Here is a 13,487-nt window from a genome sequence, read left to right as displayed (position 1 = left end):
CATTTACAGCTATGAAACTCTTTGAATGCGGATGTTCTTATCTCTCAAAAATATACAGAATCCTTCTTATGGCAGATGACACCCAAGTACACACACCTTCTTTGATTCCATCAGCAAGTGCAAATAATAAAAACTTTAGGAGAAATTGTTTTCAATAATTGGAGTCTAGCATGAGATAAATTCCATGTATTAAAGAAAAACACTTCCTTTACAAGGATTCTTCTAATCAAACCTATCTTAGAAGGGTAAAATTTAATCTAGTTCCATCTTTCTAGCCAACTGGAACGTTATTTGCTTTTGCAGTTAAAACCTGACTGTATGGCAACTCCCAACACACTCAAAACTTCATTCCTGAGAATAGCAAAACACCATTCAGATGTATGAAACCTCAACTTTCTAAATAAAGAACACCATGGTTTTAAATTACACTGATTATTCAACCAAGGTTATGCTTCTATTACTAAATTGAGTTGTAATTATAAAGCAGAATTAATAACCAAATTTAATGAAAGTCCCATTACGATGAAGCTGAGTAAATCAAAGTCAAAACTCCTGTAGGTAAAATGACAGATAGTCACAATATAAGGGCAATAGTATGTGTGAGTCTATTTCCTCAGCTTTCTGGAGTTCTCAGCAGAAAGTTAACTCCAAAATGACATTGCCTCTCCCCTCAGTAGCATGCACAAGCCCAGAGACAAACACACAGAGAGGTGAGGGTGACAAGGGAGGCTCCCGTCTGTCCTCAGGGCTGCCTCCGACCTCAGCAGATCTTCCCCAGAACCTGCATTCCCACTAGTGAGGCAGAATCAGGCCTCCAATTTCAGGTCATCAACCCCACATAAATCTAGAGAGCACAAGAGTCAAAGACATTAACTCTTGGAGAAGGAGGAAAGTTATTCCAAGATACAATTTTTTTTAATTCCAGTAGGCTTTTCTTCTGATCCATGTGGCACATAAGAAACAAGTTTATGTTTTGGGGATTTGCATCTACTGGGATTAAAATCTAGTAAGAATGGAACTGTGCAAGAGAGGAAGGAAGTGTCTCATTTTCCCTAAATTACCCTTATTACAGATATATTCATCTCTAAATACATAGAAAGTCAAACAGACACAGAGAGAAAAGCTTTACTTTTAATATAAAACACTAATGAAAGATTTGAATCAATCTCTCTTCATCCCCTTTAGCCTAATTCTGTGCAAGAACTGCAAGGTGCTACAGATTAAGGATTTTTCATATTTTAACAGAAAAATTCTCAACTACAAGACAAGAGTTAAAGGCAAGTAGTTCTTTGTAAAATTCTAGCACTACCCTTCATAAGTATTCAAGCATGTTTAATGTTGACTGTGATGCTGAGATACACTAATGTACCACTATATCTAATGTACTATATAGATGGTGCACAGAGGGAAGAAAATTATTTTGCACTCGGCTAAAGAATAAATATATACAATTCTCTCCAAAAATCAATGCATTGCTCCAACATCTGAAATCAAACTGAATGCAGGTAGATTTATAATCATGAGCAGAATTTCCTGCTTATAAGTTGCAAACCTATGTATGCCAATAGACAAATGTTTCAGCTCTGGTGTATTGTGTTCTGATGAGGAAGAATCTTGTACTATTCATGTTTTGGAATAATTTCAGCTGTCAGTAAGAGGGATTCTCTGAATAATGTATGTAGTGCAAAAGAAATGAACAGAGTTTAAATAAAACACACAAATGTGAAGGGAAAACATTGAAATCTCCAAAGTGATATAGATCAGATCAACTTTGATAACTCACAACAGATTCTATCTGCTAAGGCAACCTGTTTCATATGCATTCAAGATTTAAAATACAAATACTAATGATCTAGGCCTGTTTCAAGAAAACAAAAATGCATAAAATAACCACTGGAAATAAGCTATGACATTGAATATATAAAATTATTCCAGTACCAAAAGTACTCCTGGATGAACATTTTGATGCATGTTTTTTACCTAGTGAAAAGAAAAAAAACATGAAAGTTTTGCCAGTGTTGAAGTGAGTTACCTGCTAGTATGCCATCCATAATCCTTTGGAATAATCTGTCTACTGTCCCTGACACATGCAAAGGGTCAGGCCCTGAATCTTCACAAGTAACCTCTGCAGCAAATGGAAACAGAAATAGAGGAAACTGGTAATGTCTCAGAGCTTTATGCTTGAACTCACATGAATATTCATCTTGGTCCAGCAGCTCTAAGGCTTTTGTACTGTATATTTGGGGACATGTGCTCTGAGTAATTCCTACGCAAATAGCAAGGTCCAAACCCAATGTTTCACAGCAGCCCAGCAAAGAGTTTTCATTTCATATTATCATGAAATCACTGAATTCAGAGCTGATGGTGGGGGTTTCTTTAATTAGGTTAGAAAAACTCACACATCTGCGCTTTAGAAGCTTCTGTTCAAGCCAGCAAATTCAATCACATGGAAGCCACTGTCCTCCAGCTATCAGACAATTGATTTTTGCAGGACTCTGCTCACATTTAGCTTAAGGAACATGAGATATGTTCATTCAGTTGTCAGTTGGTTTGCCTACATTTCATTAGGAGAATATCTGTTGTTTAAAAAATATTATTCAGTAATAAAATGCTTTTAAAAAGAAAAAGTAGTCAGATTATTGCCACAAGACTGCAAAACATGAAATAAATGCAAACTTGGACTGAAGCAAAAATACATGTGGGTTTAAATGGCAAGTAGAATAATAAACAAGGCCTTTAGGATTACTTCTATTAAATATAGACGTACAGAATTATATGAGCATACACAGACAGAAGCATATAAATTTAATTTTCCCTTTCTTCTCTGCCTCCCCCCATACTACAAGGATTCATCATTTCTAAAGTCATTAAACACTTTGGAAATGAAACTGGCTTCAGCGTAAAGAAGGAAAAAAAAAAAAAAGATCAGGTTATGAATCACTATTTCTATAAATGACAGCAAACATAATAGGAGAGTTGTTCCTCAGCTAAATATGAGGCAAAAATAACATAAGGTACTTGGAGTGAGAGAAGAATCTGCAGCAAATGGTGTAAATGAGCACAGTTTTGGGCAAACACTTTTTGAATTTAAGGTGTTTAGTTTTACTCAGAAAAGTGGTCCAATTTTAGACAATTTTAAATTTGTGCAAACCAGAATTAATTCACTAACATTCAAATGGCAAGACTAAGCAATATTCTTAAACCAAGAAGTAACAATAGCCTGAGAAACTGTCTGAACTACAGGCATAGGCAGAAGCTAGAATAATTAACTTCACCTAATGCTACTGATTTTAGTACACAAAAATTTTATTCCCATCCTCTTTCACTAAAAATTTAAGTTTAAAAAAGGTACTGTGTCATTGGTCACCATGGAATAAATATGATCAGTGCTTTCAAAAGTTGACATGAACTGCAATATTTTTTCAACTAACTACACCTGCACAGACCTGATTCCTTCCAGATTCAAAGCATCTTTTGAGATGTTTTTACCTTATGGAATTTGATAGTGATTTCCACGCTAAACACAACTAATCCATTGCTTAATATAGAATTCACTCTTTATGGGACATCAGTCTTTCCTGCATAAAATGAATGGAGCCATTTTGGCAGCTCAGAAGCTTTTCCTCTTAAACAAGGTGGCAAGGTCATATGAAACTTGAAGTAGCAAAGACTTGTATAAATAAATTTAGCAATCATGCAATAAATTATTCATGAGAATTGCACAGCATATTCTATGTTTACATATTAAAAAGTGCCACAGAGATGGCAGTGAGAAAGTGAAGAGAAGCACAGCACATATTTTAAAGGCACGATGAACACTAAGACCTTCTCCAGTATGCTTCTATTTTAAGCTCCCTCAGCAATGTTGCTTAGTGCATCTACCTCCAGAGGCAATTCACTCTTGAATGAAGAGGAGGGATTCGAAAACTTAAAGAGCTACAGAGGAAAACCCATAGAGTCCTGAAACATGAACATCAAAGAAGTAACGCCACCACAGTCTCCAGCTTTGCCCCACTGTACACCACTGTCTTACATAATAACATGAATCCCTTTTAAGAAGCCAGACATACATGAAAATAAATAGAAAAAATTCTTTACCCCTCTCAGAGCTTAGGCGTATCTAGCACATGTTTTAACCACCAGTAAAGACCCTGAGGTGACAGAAATGTAGCAAGTTCAGCTAATTATACGTCACTTTTTCAAAAATAATAACAATAAAAAAATAAATTAAATGTTACCTCATTTTTTAAGGGCATTTCTTGCTCTGTCTTCCTCTTATTGTGTATGTGCATCTGTGTGTATGTGTGTGTGTGTGTGTTTATAAAATATATAGTAGGATGAGAATATTTGTTCCAGCTGAGGTGGTCTGTGAAATCAAGTAGATCAGATACTAACTTGATTTGGCACCAATGTATGGATGCATAGAGACATATCCACAGGATGTATGCATTACGAAATGGTAAGAGACATTTACAACCTAGAATATAAGAGCAGGGCTGCCTCAAGTGACATCACCAGATCAACTGCAGCGTCAAGCAAGTCAGATATATTATCCTGCACACCACTGCTTCCCTGTCTCCTCTCCAGCCATTAGAAAAGCATTTGGGAGCACAAACATTATCATATATATTCAAATACATGCAAGGCACAGCATACACAAAGCAAACAAGAGTAAGTGTGGGGTTTACGCACTTATTAAGACATTCATAAATTTTTTTTGCAACAATAAAATTCATCTCCATAGAAACCAGGAAGCAAGAAACTCTAGTAATACTGTAGTTTACTTTTTACTAAAGTAAACGTCACATCAGGTTAGTCAGCAGAAGGCAGGAGAGGGGATTTTGCTCCACTAAGGAACTAATAAGGACTGCTGCCCCTTTTGCTCTTCTGCAAAGGGTAGCTGTACCAAAGACAGACTTCCTGATGTATTTATAATGCAAGATAACGATGTGGTTTCCTGTTCTTTCCACTGCAATTTACGCCTAAGGTGGTCAGATCAGTGGCATGTTTACTTACAGGCATTTGTTACAGCGAAGCTGTTAGCTGTTTCAATGTTGTCTACATGAGGAACCAAATTAAAAGGTGCTTCGGATGCATTGGGGCTGGTGTTATGAAGAAAGATTGCTAATCGAAAAGCAGTGTATTCCTGATCTGTGTTCCTGATGAAGAGACCACCTACAAAAAACAGAAGGAAAAAAAAAAAAAAAAAAAAAAGGCAAAAAGCAAAAGAAGCTAGGTAAATCATTGGCAATTTACTTACTGTCTTGTAAAACCGAGCAACTGTCTCTCCCAAAGATGCACAGTAAGGCAAGTCCTAAGACTTTAATGGATAAGGAACTAATCGTATTCATAATCACAACCACTGCCTTTAAATCACCGTCCTCAATCGATTTTAACCTCCCTGATGCATTCGCGCTTCTTTCCTGACTTCTCGGTTTTCAGCCTTTCATACATAAATACCCAGATTTGTCATGATTACAGTGACCTTTTAAAGTGTTTAGCCTCCATCTCCCTGATACCGAACACACTGGTAAATCAGCTGCTCAACAGCCTCTCACATTAAGTGGCGGGCTGATTAAGCGGAACGATGCTTTCTGGATTAAAAAAAAAAGGGGATACCAACTCGGCGTAGGATAATCCTCACTGAAGAGGAATATAATGAACTTTGCTCCTCTGCAGCCATGTGCAGGCGGGGAGCACCTCAGCCTTATTAGCAGCATCTTTACAAGTCCACGAGAAATGATGCAGTGATGGAGCTGAGCTGGAAAGAATTCAGATAGCTGCGTCCCATCCGAAACGCGTCCGAAAGGAGAGAAGCAGGAGGCGATGGGAAAGGGGTGAGGATGGGGCACAACACTACAGGGAGACACCTACAAACCCCTAAACTTTCCAGCTACAGAGAGGAACGAAGGACGGTGTAGCCCTTTACCTACCCCCCCCTCCCTGCCGGCTACCGCAACCTCCGGTGCCCGGGACTCGCCGTTCCTTCGATAGTCAGGCAAAAGCAAGATAGTCGGAGGGGGCTGAAGCAGCCAAGGGGCATCAGCCCCGAAGCCCTTCCTGCCCTGCCGGTATCGCACACCCGGGGCTGGAAGGAGTTCTGCACAAGATAAGCATCCTCCCTCCCGCACGCGAACGCACACAGAAATATTTACACACACAGACACACGGAGGCACACATACAGAAACACGAGGATGATTCGTGCAGGCACGGAAATGGGATGGTGCTGGAGAAGAAATCTGCAAAAACTGCCTTCAGTGCCTCCTTTCCAACTCACTTCGCAAAGGATTGAACCCCTGGACACACGCACGCAGCCCAATGCAGCGCTTACCTATTTGCACGCTGCTAGGAAAAGCTCCCATTGCTAGTCCCCAAAAGCCAGAAAACAACAAGACAAGCTGTCTGCAAATTATCCTCATCTTCTCTTCTGCCTCTCTGTCTCGCCTTCTCCCGCTCGCTCGCTGGATGCTGCTCAAAGAGGCATCGAGGGCGAGGAGGATACACACAAAACCAAGAAAAAAAAAAAAAAAGGGAAAAAAAAAAAAGGGAAGGGGAGAAAAAGAGAGGTTTCCCCCTTTTTCTTTTTCTTTCTTTCTTTTTTTTTTTTTTCGGGTGGCTTTGTTTTAGAATTTGTTCGCTATCCTCTCCCGCTCGCGCTCTGCCTCCCTCCCGGCTGCCGCTTCAGCAAGCCATGCCGCCGCGGCGGATTTTTCCCGCAGTCTCCATCGCCGGGGAGCGGAGCGTGTCCGGCTGCAAATGTTGCACATGCAGAAGATGGTGGTGAGTTTGGCGGCGGGGGGCAGCGGCTGGCGGAGGCGCGGCGCGGCGCGGGCGGACATGCGCCGTGCGCGCCCCCCGCCGCCCGCACCGCCGCGGGCGGGAGCCGCCGCCGAGCGCGCCCCGCTCCGCCCCGCGCCCGCCGCAGACACGGCGTTTGCCGTCATTTTTAATTCTGGGGGGGGATGGGGGGATGTGTGTTTTGGTTGGTTTGGTTTTGGGGGGTTGTTGTTGTTTTTTGTTTGTTTGTTTGTTTCGCCCCACTCCCCCCCCCCGCCTTTTTTCCTTTTTTTCCGCGCAGCGCCGCGGAACTTTGTGCTGCGGGCGTAGGGCGGGAGGGCCGGGCAAGGTCAGTGCCCCGGGCGGGGGGCGGGAGGCTCGGCCCTTGCAGCCCATCGCTGGGGCTGCTGCGCTGAAGTCGCAGGTATTATTAATGAGGGTGGCAGGGCGGATGCGCGTGTGCTGAGCGGCTGCGGAGCGGGGACGCGGCTGGGCAGGCGTGTGTCCCCCTCCCCGCGGGGGCGCTCCGCTCCGCTCCGCTCCGCTCCCTGCGGGACCCTCCGCGCTGCCCGGCTTTGCGGCAGAGCAGGGAGCGCAGGGCGGGAGCAGGGCAGCGCTCAGCGCTGTGGCACTCGTGCCAAAGCCGGGGAGAGCGAATGGAAAGGAAAACTTCGCTGCTCCTATGTCGCCTCCTTTTCGATGTCTTTTTTTCCTCCCCCCCCCTTTTTTTTTTTTTTTTTTTTTTTCCCTGTCCTTAATATTTTTAAGTGAGTGGGAAAAAAAAAAAAAAAAAAAAATGGAACTCTTTTAGTGTCTAGTCTTTTTTTGGTGCCTCTGAATTTTTATCTTCAAGCCTTGGAAGTTTCCCAGAGGAGATGCCAGAAGTCTGGGTCTATTGCAGTTAATAATTAAAAGATATATATATAATAAATGATAGGTAATGAAATCATCCAACAATAGCTGTATGTCAGAGGAGGGAGCTTCTAGCTTCACATGTGGCTTTACAAGATATTTCTATCAGTCACAGGGAATGATTGGAGTAGCGACAGCATAATTTTAAAATGTTAATTGGCAATGTGAAAGAATATTGATTTTTTTAAGGTGAACTTTGTGGCTCTGCTTTGAAACACACGCATTTGCTCCAAGACCAGAGTTTTGCCTCTTTTCACTCAAGTTGACTTTCTTAGTTTTTGACTGCACCTTGTGTCCTCAAACTCTCCTGCTGGAGGGTGAAAGACAACCCCTCTATTTGCTGCAGAGGGTGACAGTGATTTGTGAAGAATGATTGTGGGCTCAGCATCTACCACATGGGAGAGTAAGCAGAGAGCATTGAAAGCAGAGATGTATAGACAGACAGACTTATCAGCATGGACGTGTCCAGCTGTGTGCACGACCCTGTGTGTGCATGTGTTTGGGAGACTGTGGAGTTCCTGTAAATGAATTACTTTTTGAAAGGTTTCTTTGCTGATCAATGGCAAACAGACTTAACCTGCATTTCAGAATACTCATTCCTTTATGTTTCAGTAAATCTTCTACTTCTGTTTACTTTCCCTTCACGTTTTCCACTCTTCTCTCTGAAACGGCAGGCTTGTTCTTCACATTATTTACCCATCTCTTTTGGTGACCTCTGCTTTTGCTCTTGCTTGATTTTCTTTTCTTCTTCCTTGCTTTGCCTACTTTGTCTTCCTGAATTCTCCACAAAATTTGGTTCCTCTTTTCCTCCATTCTTCATTTAACTATTTGACTTTGTAAATCCAAATAAAAAGCAATGAAAATGAGATAATATTTCCATGGCTGCCTGGTTCTTCACCACTAGGAGTAAGTGAACTCAGAAAAATATTTAGTTAATTTGCTGGCACGCTAATACGCATGTGAATTAATGCAAAATAAGTATTGAATATTAGGATTTTCGATGTATATCCATTCTAGTGGATCAGCAAGCTACTGCCTGTTAACCGAGGTGAGGAATATGCTTTGGTCTTTTTCAAACACAATTGGTAGCATTTTAATTTAAATTTAATTTGAAAGCGCACAAGGAACGTACAGTAATCTAACCTGATCTGACCAAGAGTCTCACCCAGCGGTTCCTACATCAGCTCTGTAATCTCTCTTGGAGTTGGACAATGTATTTTAGAGAAACATCCAGTCTTGATTTAAAGACTTCAAGAGACAGGAAATCCATCACTTCCCAGGGTAAGTTGTTCAAGTTGCTATCTACTCTCATTTGTTAAAACCTGCATTTTTCTGACTTTGGTTTCTAATGTTCACTGTCAGAAATGAACCCAGTATTCCTGTTATGGTGTCACTCAGAGCTATTCCTGGAAATAATTCTGTCCCCCCCCCTTGACAGACCCTTGCTGAGACAGCACAGGAACATTTTGGCAGCTGTGGAAAGTGGAGAAAAGAAAGGGGATGAGGCCATACTATAGCAATTTTGTTTAAAAGACACAAGGGGGAAAAAAAAGGAGTGCAGTATCAAACGGGGAAAATCCTGTTTCAGTAAGATTTGAGGAGTGAATGACAGATGATTAAGTAATTGATCATAATGTTTATCTTACAGAAGAACTGGAAGAGGAAAGGTAAGAGGTATGTAATCAGAATTAAGCCTGGAGGGAAGGAAAAGTGAGATAAGATTTTTGACTCTCTACAGCTCTGGTGTGTTAACTTTGTCTGATTGCCAAGTGCCCATGAAGCTGCTTTCCCATTCCCAGAAGGGAAGGGGTGAAAAATAAGGTGAAAAAGCTGATGGATCACAGTAAAATTGGGGAGATCACTCCCCAGTTACTATCACAGGCAAAACAGACTTAAATTGGGTAAAGGTAATTTAATTTATTGACAGTGATGGATAGGATAGGATGGTAAGAAACAAGGACAAAACTATAGACACCCCACACTAACCTCTTACCAGGCTCAACTTCACTCCTTCTTTCATGACTTTTCCCTCCTCCTGAGCAGTACAGAGGGATGAGGAATGGGGGTTCTGGTTACTCCATAAATCTTGGGTGCTCCTTTCTTCTCACTGTTTTTCTTTGCCTCAGGGTGGGTCTTTCCTATTGGTAACAGTTCTTCAGGAACAGTCTATTCCTGAAGAGGAGTGGAGGCTCTCCATGGGCTGCAGTTCCTGACAAAATCTTCTCCAGCATGAACTCTCAGTAGGCTGCAGCTTCTTTAAGGCACCTCCACCTGCTTCAACGCAGGGTGTTCCACAGGATGGCTGCAGTGTTGGTATCTGCTCCATCATGGTCTTGACCATGGCCTGCTGCGGTGCCTGGAGCACCTCCTCCCTCTCTTTCTTCCCCGACTTTGGTTTGTTTCTTCCCCATTTTTCTCAATCTTTTCTCATGCAGCTGCTGTGCAGTGTTTTTTGCCACTTTCTTAAATGTGTTATCCCAGAGGTACCACCAATCATCTATGATGACTTCAGATTTGGGCAGTGATGGGTCTGCTTTGGAGCTGGATGAAACTGGCTCATTTTGGGAGCTTGTGGTGTCTTGTGACAGGGGCCACCCCTGCAGCACATCCTCCCACCCTAGCCTTGCCACACAAACCAATGTAGCTGTACCCTGCCAAGCAAGAGGAGGCCAGAAGGAAGAGCCTGTGTGTTTTCATGATGGCAGCTGCTGCTGCTCTGAAGCCATTTCTGAAACTGAGGTCCCAGGATTCCCTTAGTTTCCTTCAGATAGACTAGGAAAGCTGTGGTTGGTGATTAAGGGAACGAGAGACAGACCTTGGAGCTCCACAATGAAATATTAAAGAAATTAAGAAACTGTTGAAAGAAATTTTGTTGAATGCATCAGTTGTATGGAAGTGATAGACTAGAGGGGGTCTGTCTATGGAGTGCTGACCATTGGTGGTCAAGGCTTGCTCTGCCTTAGGGCACAAATAGCTTACGTTGGCCTTGGCTGGAGGCCACCACTAGAGAGAAGACTCACTCTGTAGAGAATCAGCTGAGGCTGACTATCTGCTGCAGCACATGAATGACTCCTGCTGCAGAAGATGCATGAATGTGATTTTTTTTTTTTTTTTTTTTTTTTTTTTTTTTTTTTTTTTTTTTTCTTCCCCTCTGGCAAGGTTTGGAAACCCTTGGCTATTCTCTTGATCAGATAGTCTTGTGCTTGGACAAAATGCCTGTATGAAAAGACCCTGCAGGAACTTTAATAATATGAGAAGATTTACTCTAAAGAAGAGATGAAGGTTTTATGTTAGCTAGGAGGAATAAAACTACAGAGAGGATACCAGAGGCATTCATCTTATGGGAACCCCAGAGGAAAAGCAGGATAGGGAGGAGGGAGAAAATCAGCACCATGGACAGAGTTTGTGTTGCATATGTAGTAGATAAATATCTACATGATGAAGTTGCAACTTTGATTCCTGTTTATATGTTCTTGCATCCAAAATGAAAATTCCAGCTACACCATCTCTTAAAAAGGCATGTCCTTATGTGTCTGGAGACATGTCATTTTGTGAGGGAGGTCTTGAGTGAGAAAGGGGGAAAGTAAAGGCTCTGCCAATTATCAAGAATAGGTTATGACAATTAGGAGCACAGAGAGGAGGAAAAGAGAACAACAATTTCACAAAAATAAAGATTCACCATCACCTGCATCTAGCAGGTTCCAGGTGCACAGAGACAGTGAGAGCTTTAAAAGAGACAACACCACACCCCTGGCCTGTTTGCTGGGGCTCCTAATGAGTCCTTTCAGAGTAGGAAAATGTCTGTGCCACAACGGCTCCCTATGGCATAACCACCTGGGCACAGAGATCCATCCCAAAAAAGGACTCCTTCATTTAGATTAGTCTTGCTTCAAATGCAATTTTCATTGCAGCTTTCACTGTGTGACCACTGGAAATGCTTCAGCAATAAATAAATGATGGCAAAACCAATTGAGTCAACACCCTGTACTTTCTTAGTCCTTTCCTGCCTTATGAAATGCTGTAGCTCACACATCTGTCAAATAGATCCCTTAGACTGTAAACTCTGGGAAAAGGCTATGTCTTTTGTGAAGTGCTTAGCACTTCTAGGCAATAAAAAGTAAATAAAATACAAATCATCTATGCAGAAGTTTTTGCACTCTACCCTTTGGCATGGTCTCACGCGATCTTTTGTAGTCATACTAGCAGTACTGAATAGATGAACAGAGCACAAGAAGAAGAAGAAGATATCATTTTTTTTCAGTAGCAGAACTCCTTTTCAGGAAGTCACTTTACAGCAATTTCTTCCATTTTGTGAAATTTTTTTCCTCCCATTTTTGTTCTTACTATTTTTCATTCATCTAAATTTTGGGGTAGAGAGAACAGTAAATTATTTTTAATAATACTTCTCATTAAGAATTTTTATTTTGATACTGAAACAACTGTAGTACAATGCATCTGACTTTGAATGTGTTCATCTGCCAGTCCTATTCCTTTCTACTTTTGTGCATGTTAACATCATTCTTTGCAGACCTAATGACCTGAAGAAATTAAAGGGATACTGTAAGACACCTTGGCCATGAAAGGAGAAGTTGTTGTGGAAAGTGGAAAATCCTGACTATAATTTAAATTGTGCTGGTATCAGCCAGGGAGTTTTTTCAGTCTAAGAAAAATGTGGTAACACGAATATAATTAAGAACTGACTTATTAAGTTAGAGTCAATGCCCATTTTTAACAGTATCTTATGTGTTACATTAACTGATAGAGGCTTATTAAGGAAGAGTATGGGAGCTGGGCAACTTTTCCTTCAAACTTTAAGGGACTTGGAGAGCTTATTTCTTGCTGAGTCCTCTGACCTCCTGACAGTCAGGGCTTTGAAGCTTCTAAACTAAAGATTTTCTAGAGGTCCTGGTGTTGCCTACAGTGTTGTTGCCTTACTTTTGCTTCCATGTCCAGCAGCATCCTATGCAAATGCACTCTATAACCCCGTACTAAGAAAATAGTTTATTTAGTTTCATTTAAACCTTATTTTGTATTGACCATTTTCTGGAAATCCCCAACGCTAATAATAAAAATATTGGTTACCTTGCCATATCATCCATAGCTTTATATACTGTCATAAATGTCACCTTTCAGTCACCTCTTTCTATTTTCCCATATCTTATAGTCTTTACTAAATATCAATCCTCCTTGCCACTATTCTGTCTCCTACCTCTTATGTCTTTCTGAAAAACAGGACACTTGAAATAGGACACATTTTTCAGGTGTAAAACTGATGCCTTAAATTTTAGCTTTCATATTTTTCAGATTCTGTACTCCCTTAGCATGTGACTCTGAACTTCATGTAAATGGCCCAAAACTTATAAAAGTGTAGAAAAAGTGTGACCTAGTGTCCATCTTGGGTTGAGCCGTGGCCAGGATTTCGTACTGCCCAAGGTGTATCCCTTGAAGGCCTTTTAATAAATATCTACTTTATTCCTTTAACTCTTGTCTAGCCTCTGTTCTAGGTAGCCTCTCAAGGCATCAAAACTGGTTTCTGCTTGACTCAATCTTCCTAGTCATTCCTACCACATCATTTTCCTCAGAGCATGCAGACAATGTATTCAGAAAACTATCCACAAAGATTCCCTATCTCTTTCCTGGGTGGTAATAGCTAATTTAGAGCTTATCATTGTGTATGCATAGTTAAGGTTGTTTTTCTCATGTACATGGCTTTGTATTTTCTTTGATACAGAATTTCATTTGCCATTTTATTTCTCAGTTAACTAGTATTTTGAAATTCTTCTGCAATACTTCCTTG

General features: G+C 41.1%; 1 protein-coding gene across 8 annotated transcripts in view; it reads right to left on the bottom strand.

Moving 5' to 3' along the window:
• GRIA4 (glutamate ionotropic receptor AMPA type subunit 4) overlaps positions 1–6,812 on the bottom strand; it is a 221,320-nt gene extending 214,508 nt beyond the window's left edge. For 7 of the 8 annotated variants that reach the window (XM_040090095.2, XM_040090153.2, XM_040090103.2 and 4 more), the window contains exons 1-2: positions 6,333–6,790; positions 5,017–5,175 (exon numbers count right to left, since the gene is read on the bottom strand). In XM_040090095.2, the coding sequence (XP_039946029.1) occupies positions 5,017–5,175; positions 6,333–6,420 (247 nt within the window). In that variant the 5' untranslated portion in view covers positions 6,421–6,790. Of the gene's footprint in view, positions 1–5,016; positions 5,176–6,332 lie in introns of all 8 variants that reach the window. The other variant, XM_040090112.1, reaches the window with a different exon arrangement.
• Positions 6,813–13,487: the final 6,675 nt, after the last annotated feature.

This window comes from Hirundo rustica, chromosome 2 (assembly GCF_015227805.2).
Source record: "Hirundo rustica isolate bHirRus1 chromosome 2, bHirRus1.pri.v3, whole genome shotgun sequence".
Lineage (NCBI taxonomy): Eukaryota > Metazoa > Chordata > Aves > Passeriformes > Hirundinidae > Hirundo > Hirundo rustica.
The sequence above is the reverse complement of the archived record's forward strand: the minus strand, read 5'-3'. Positions and strand labels throughout refer to the sequence as shown.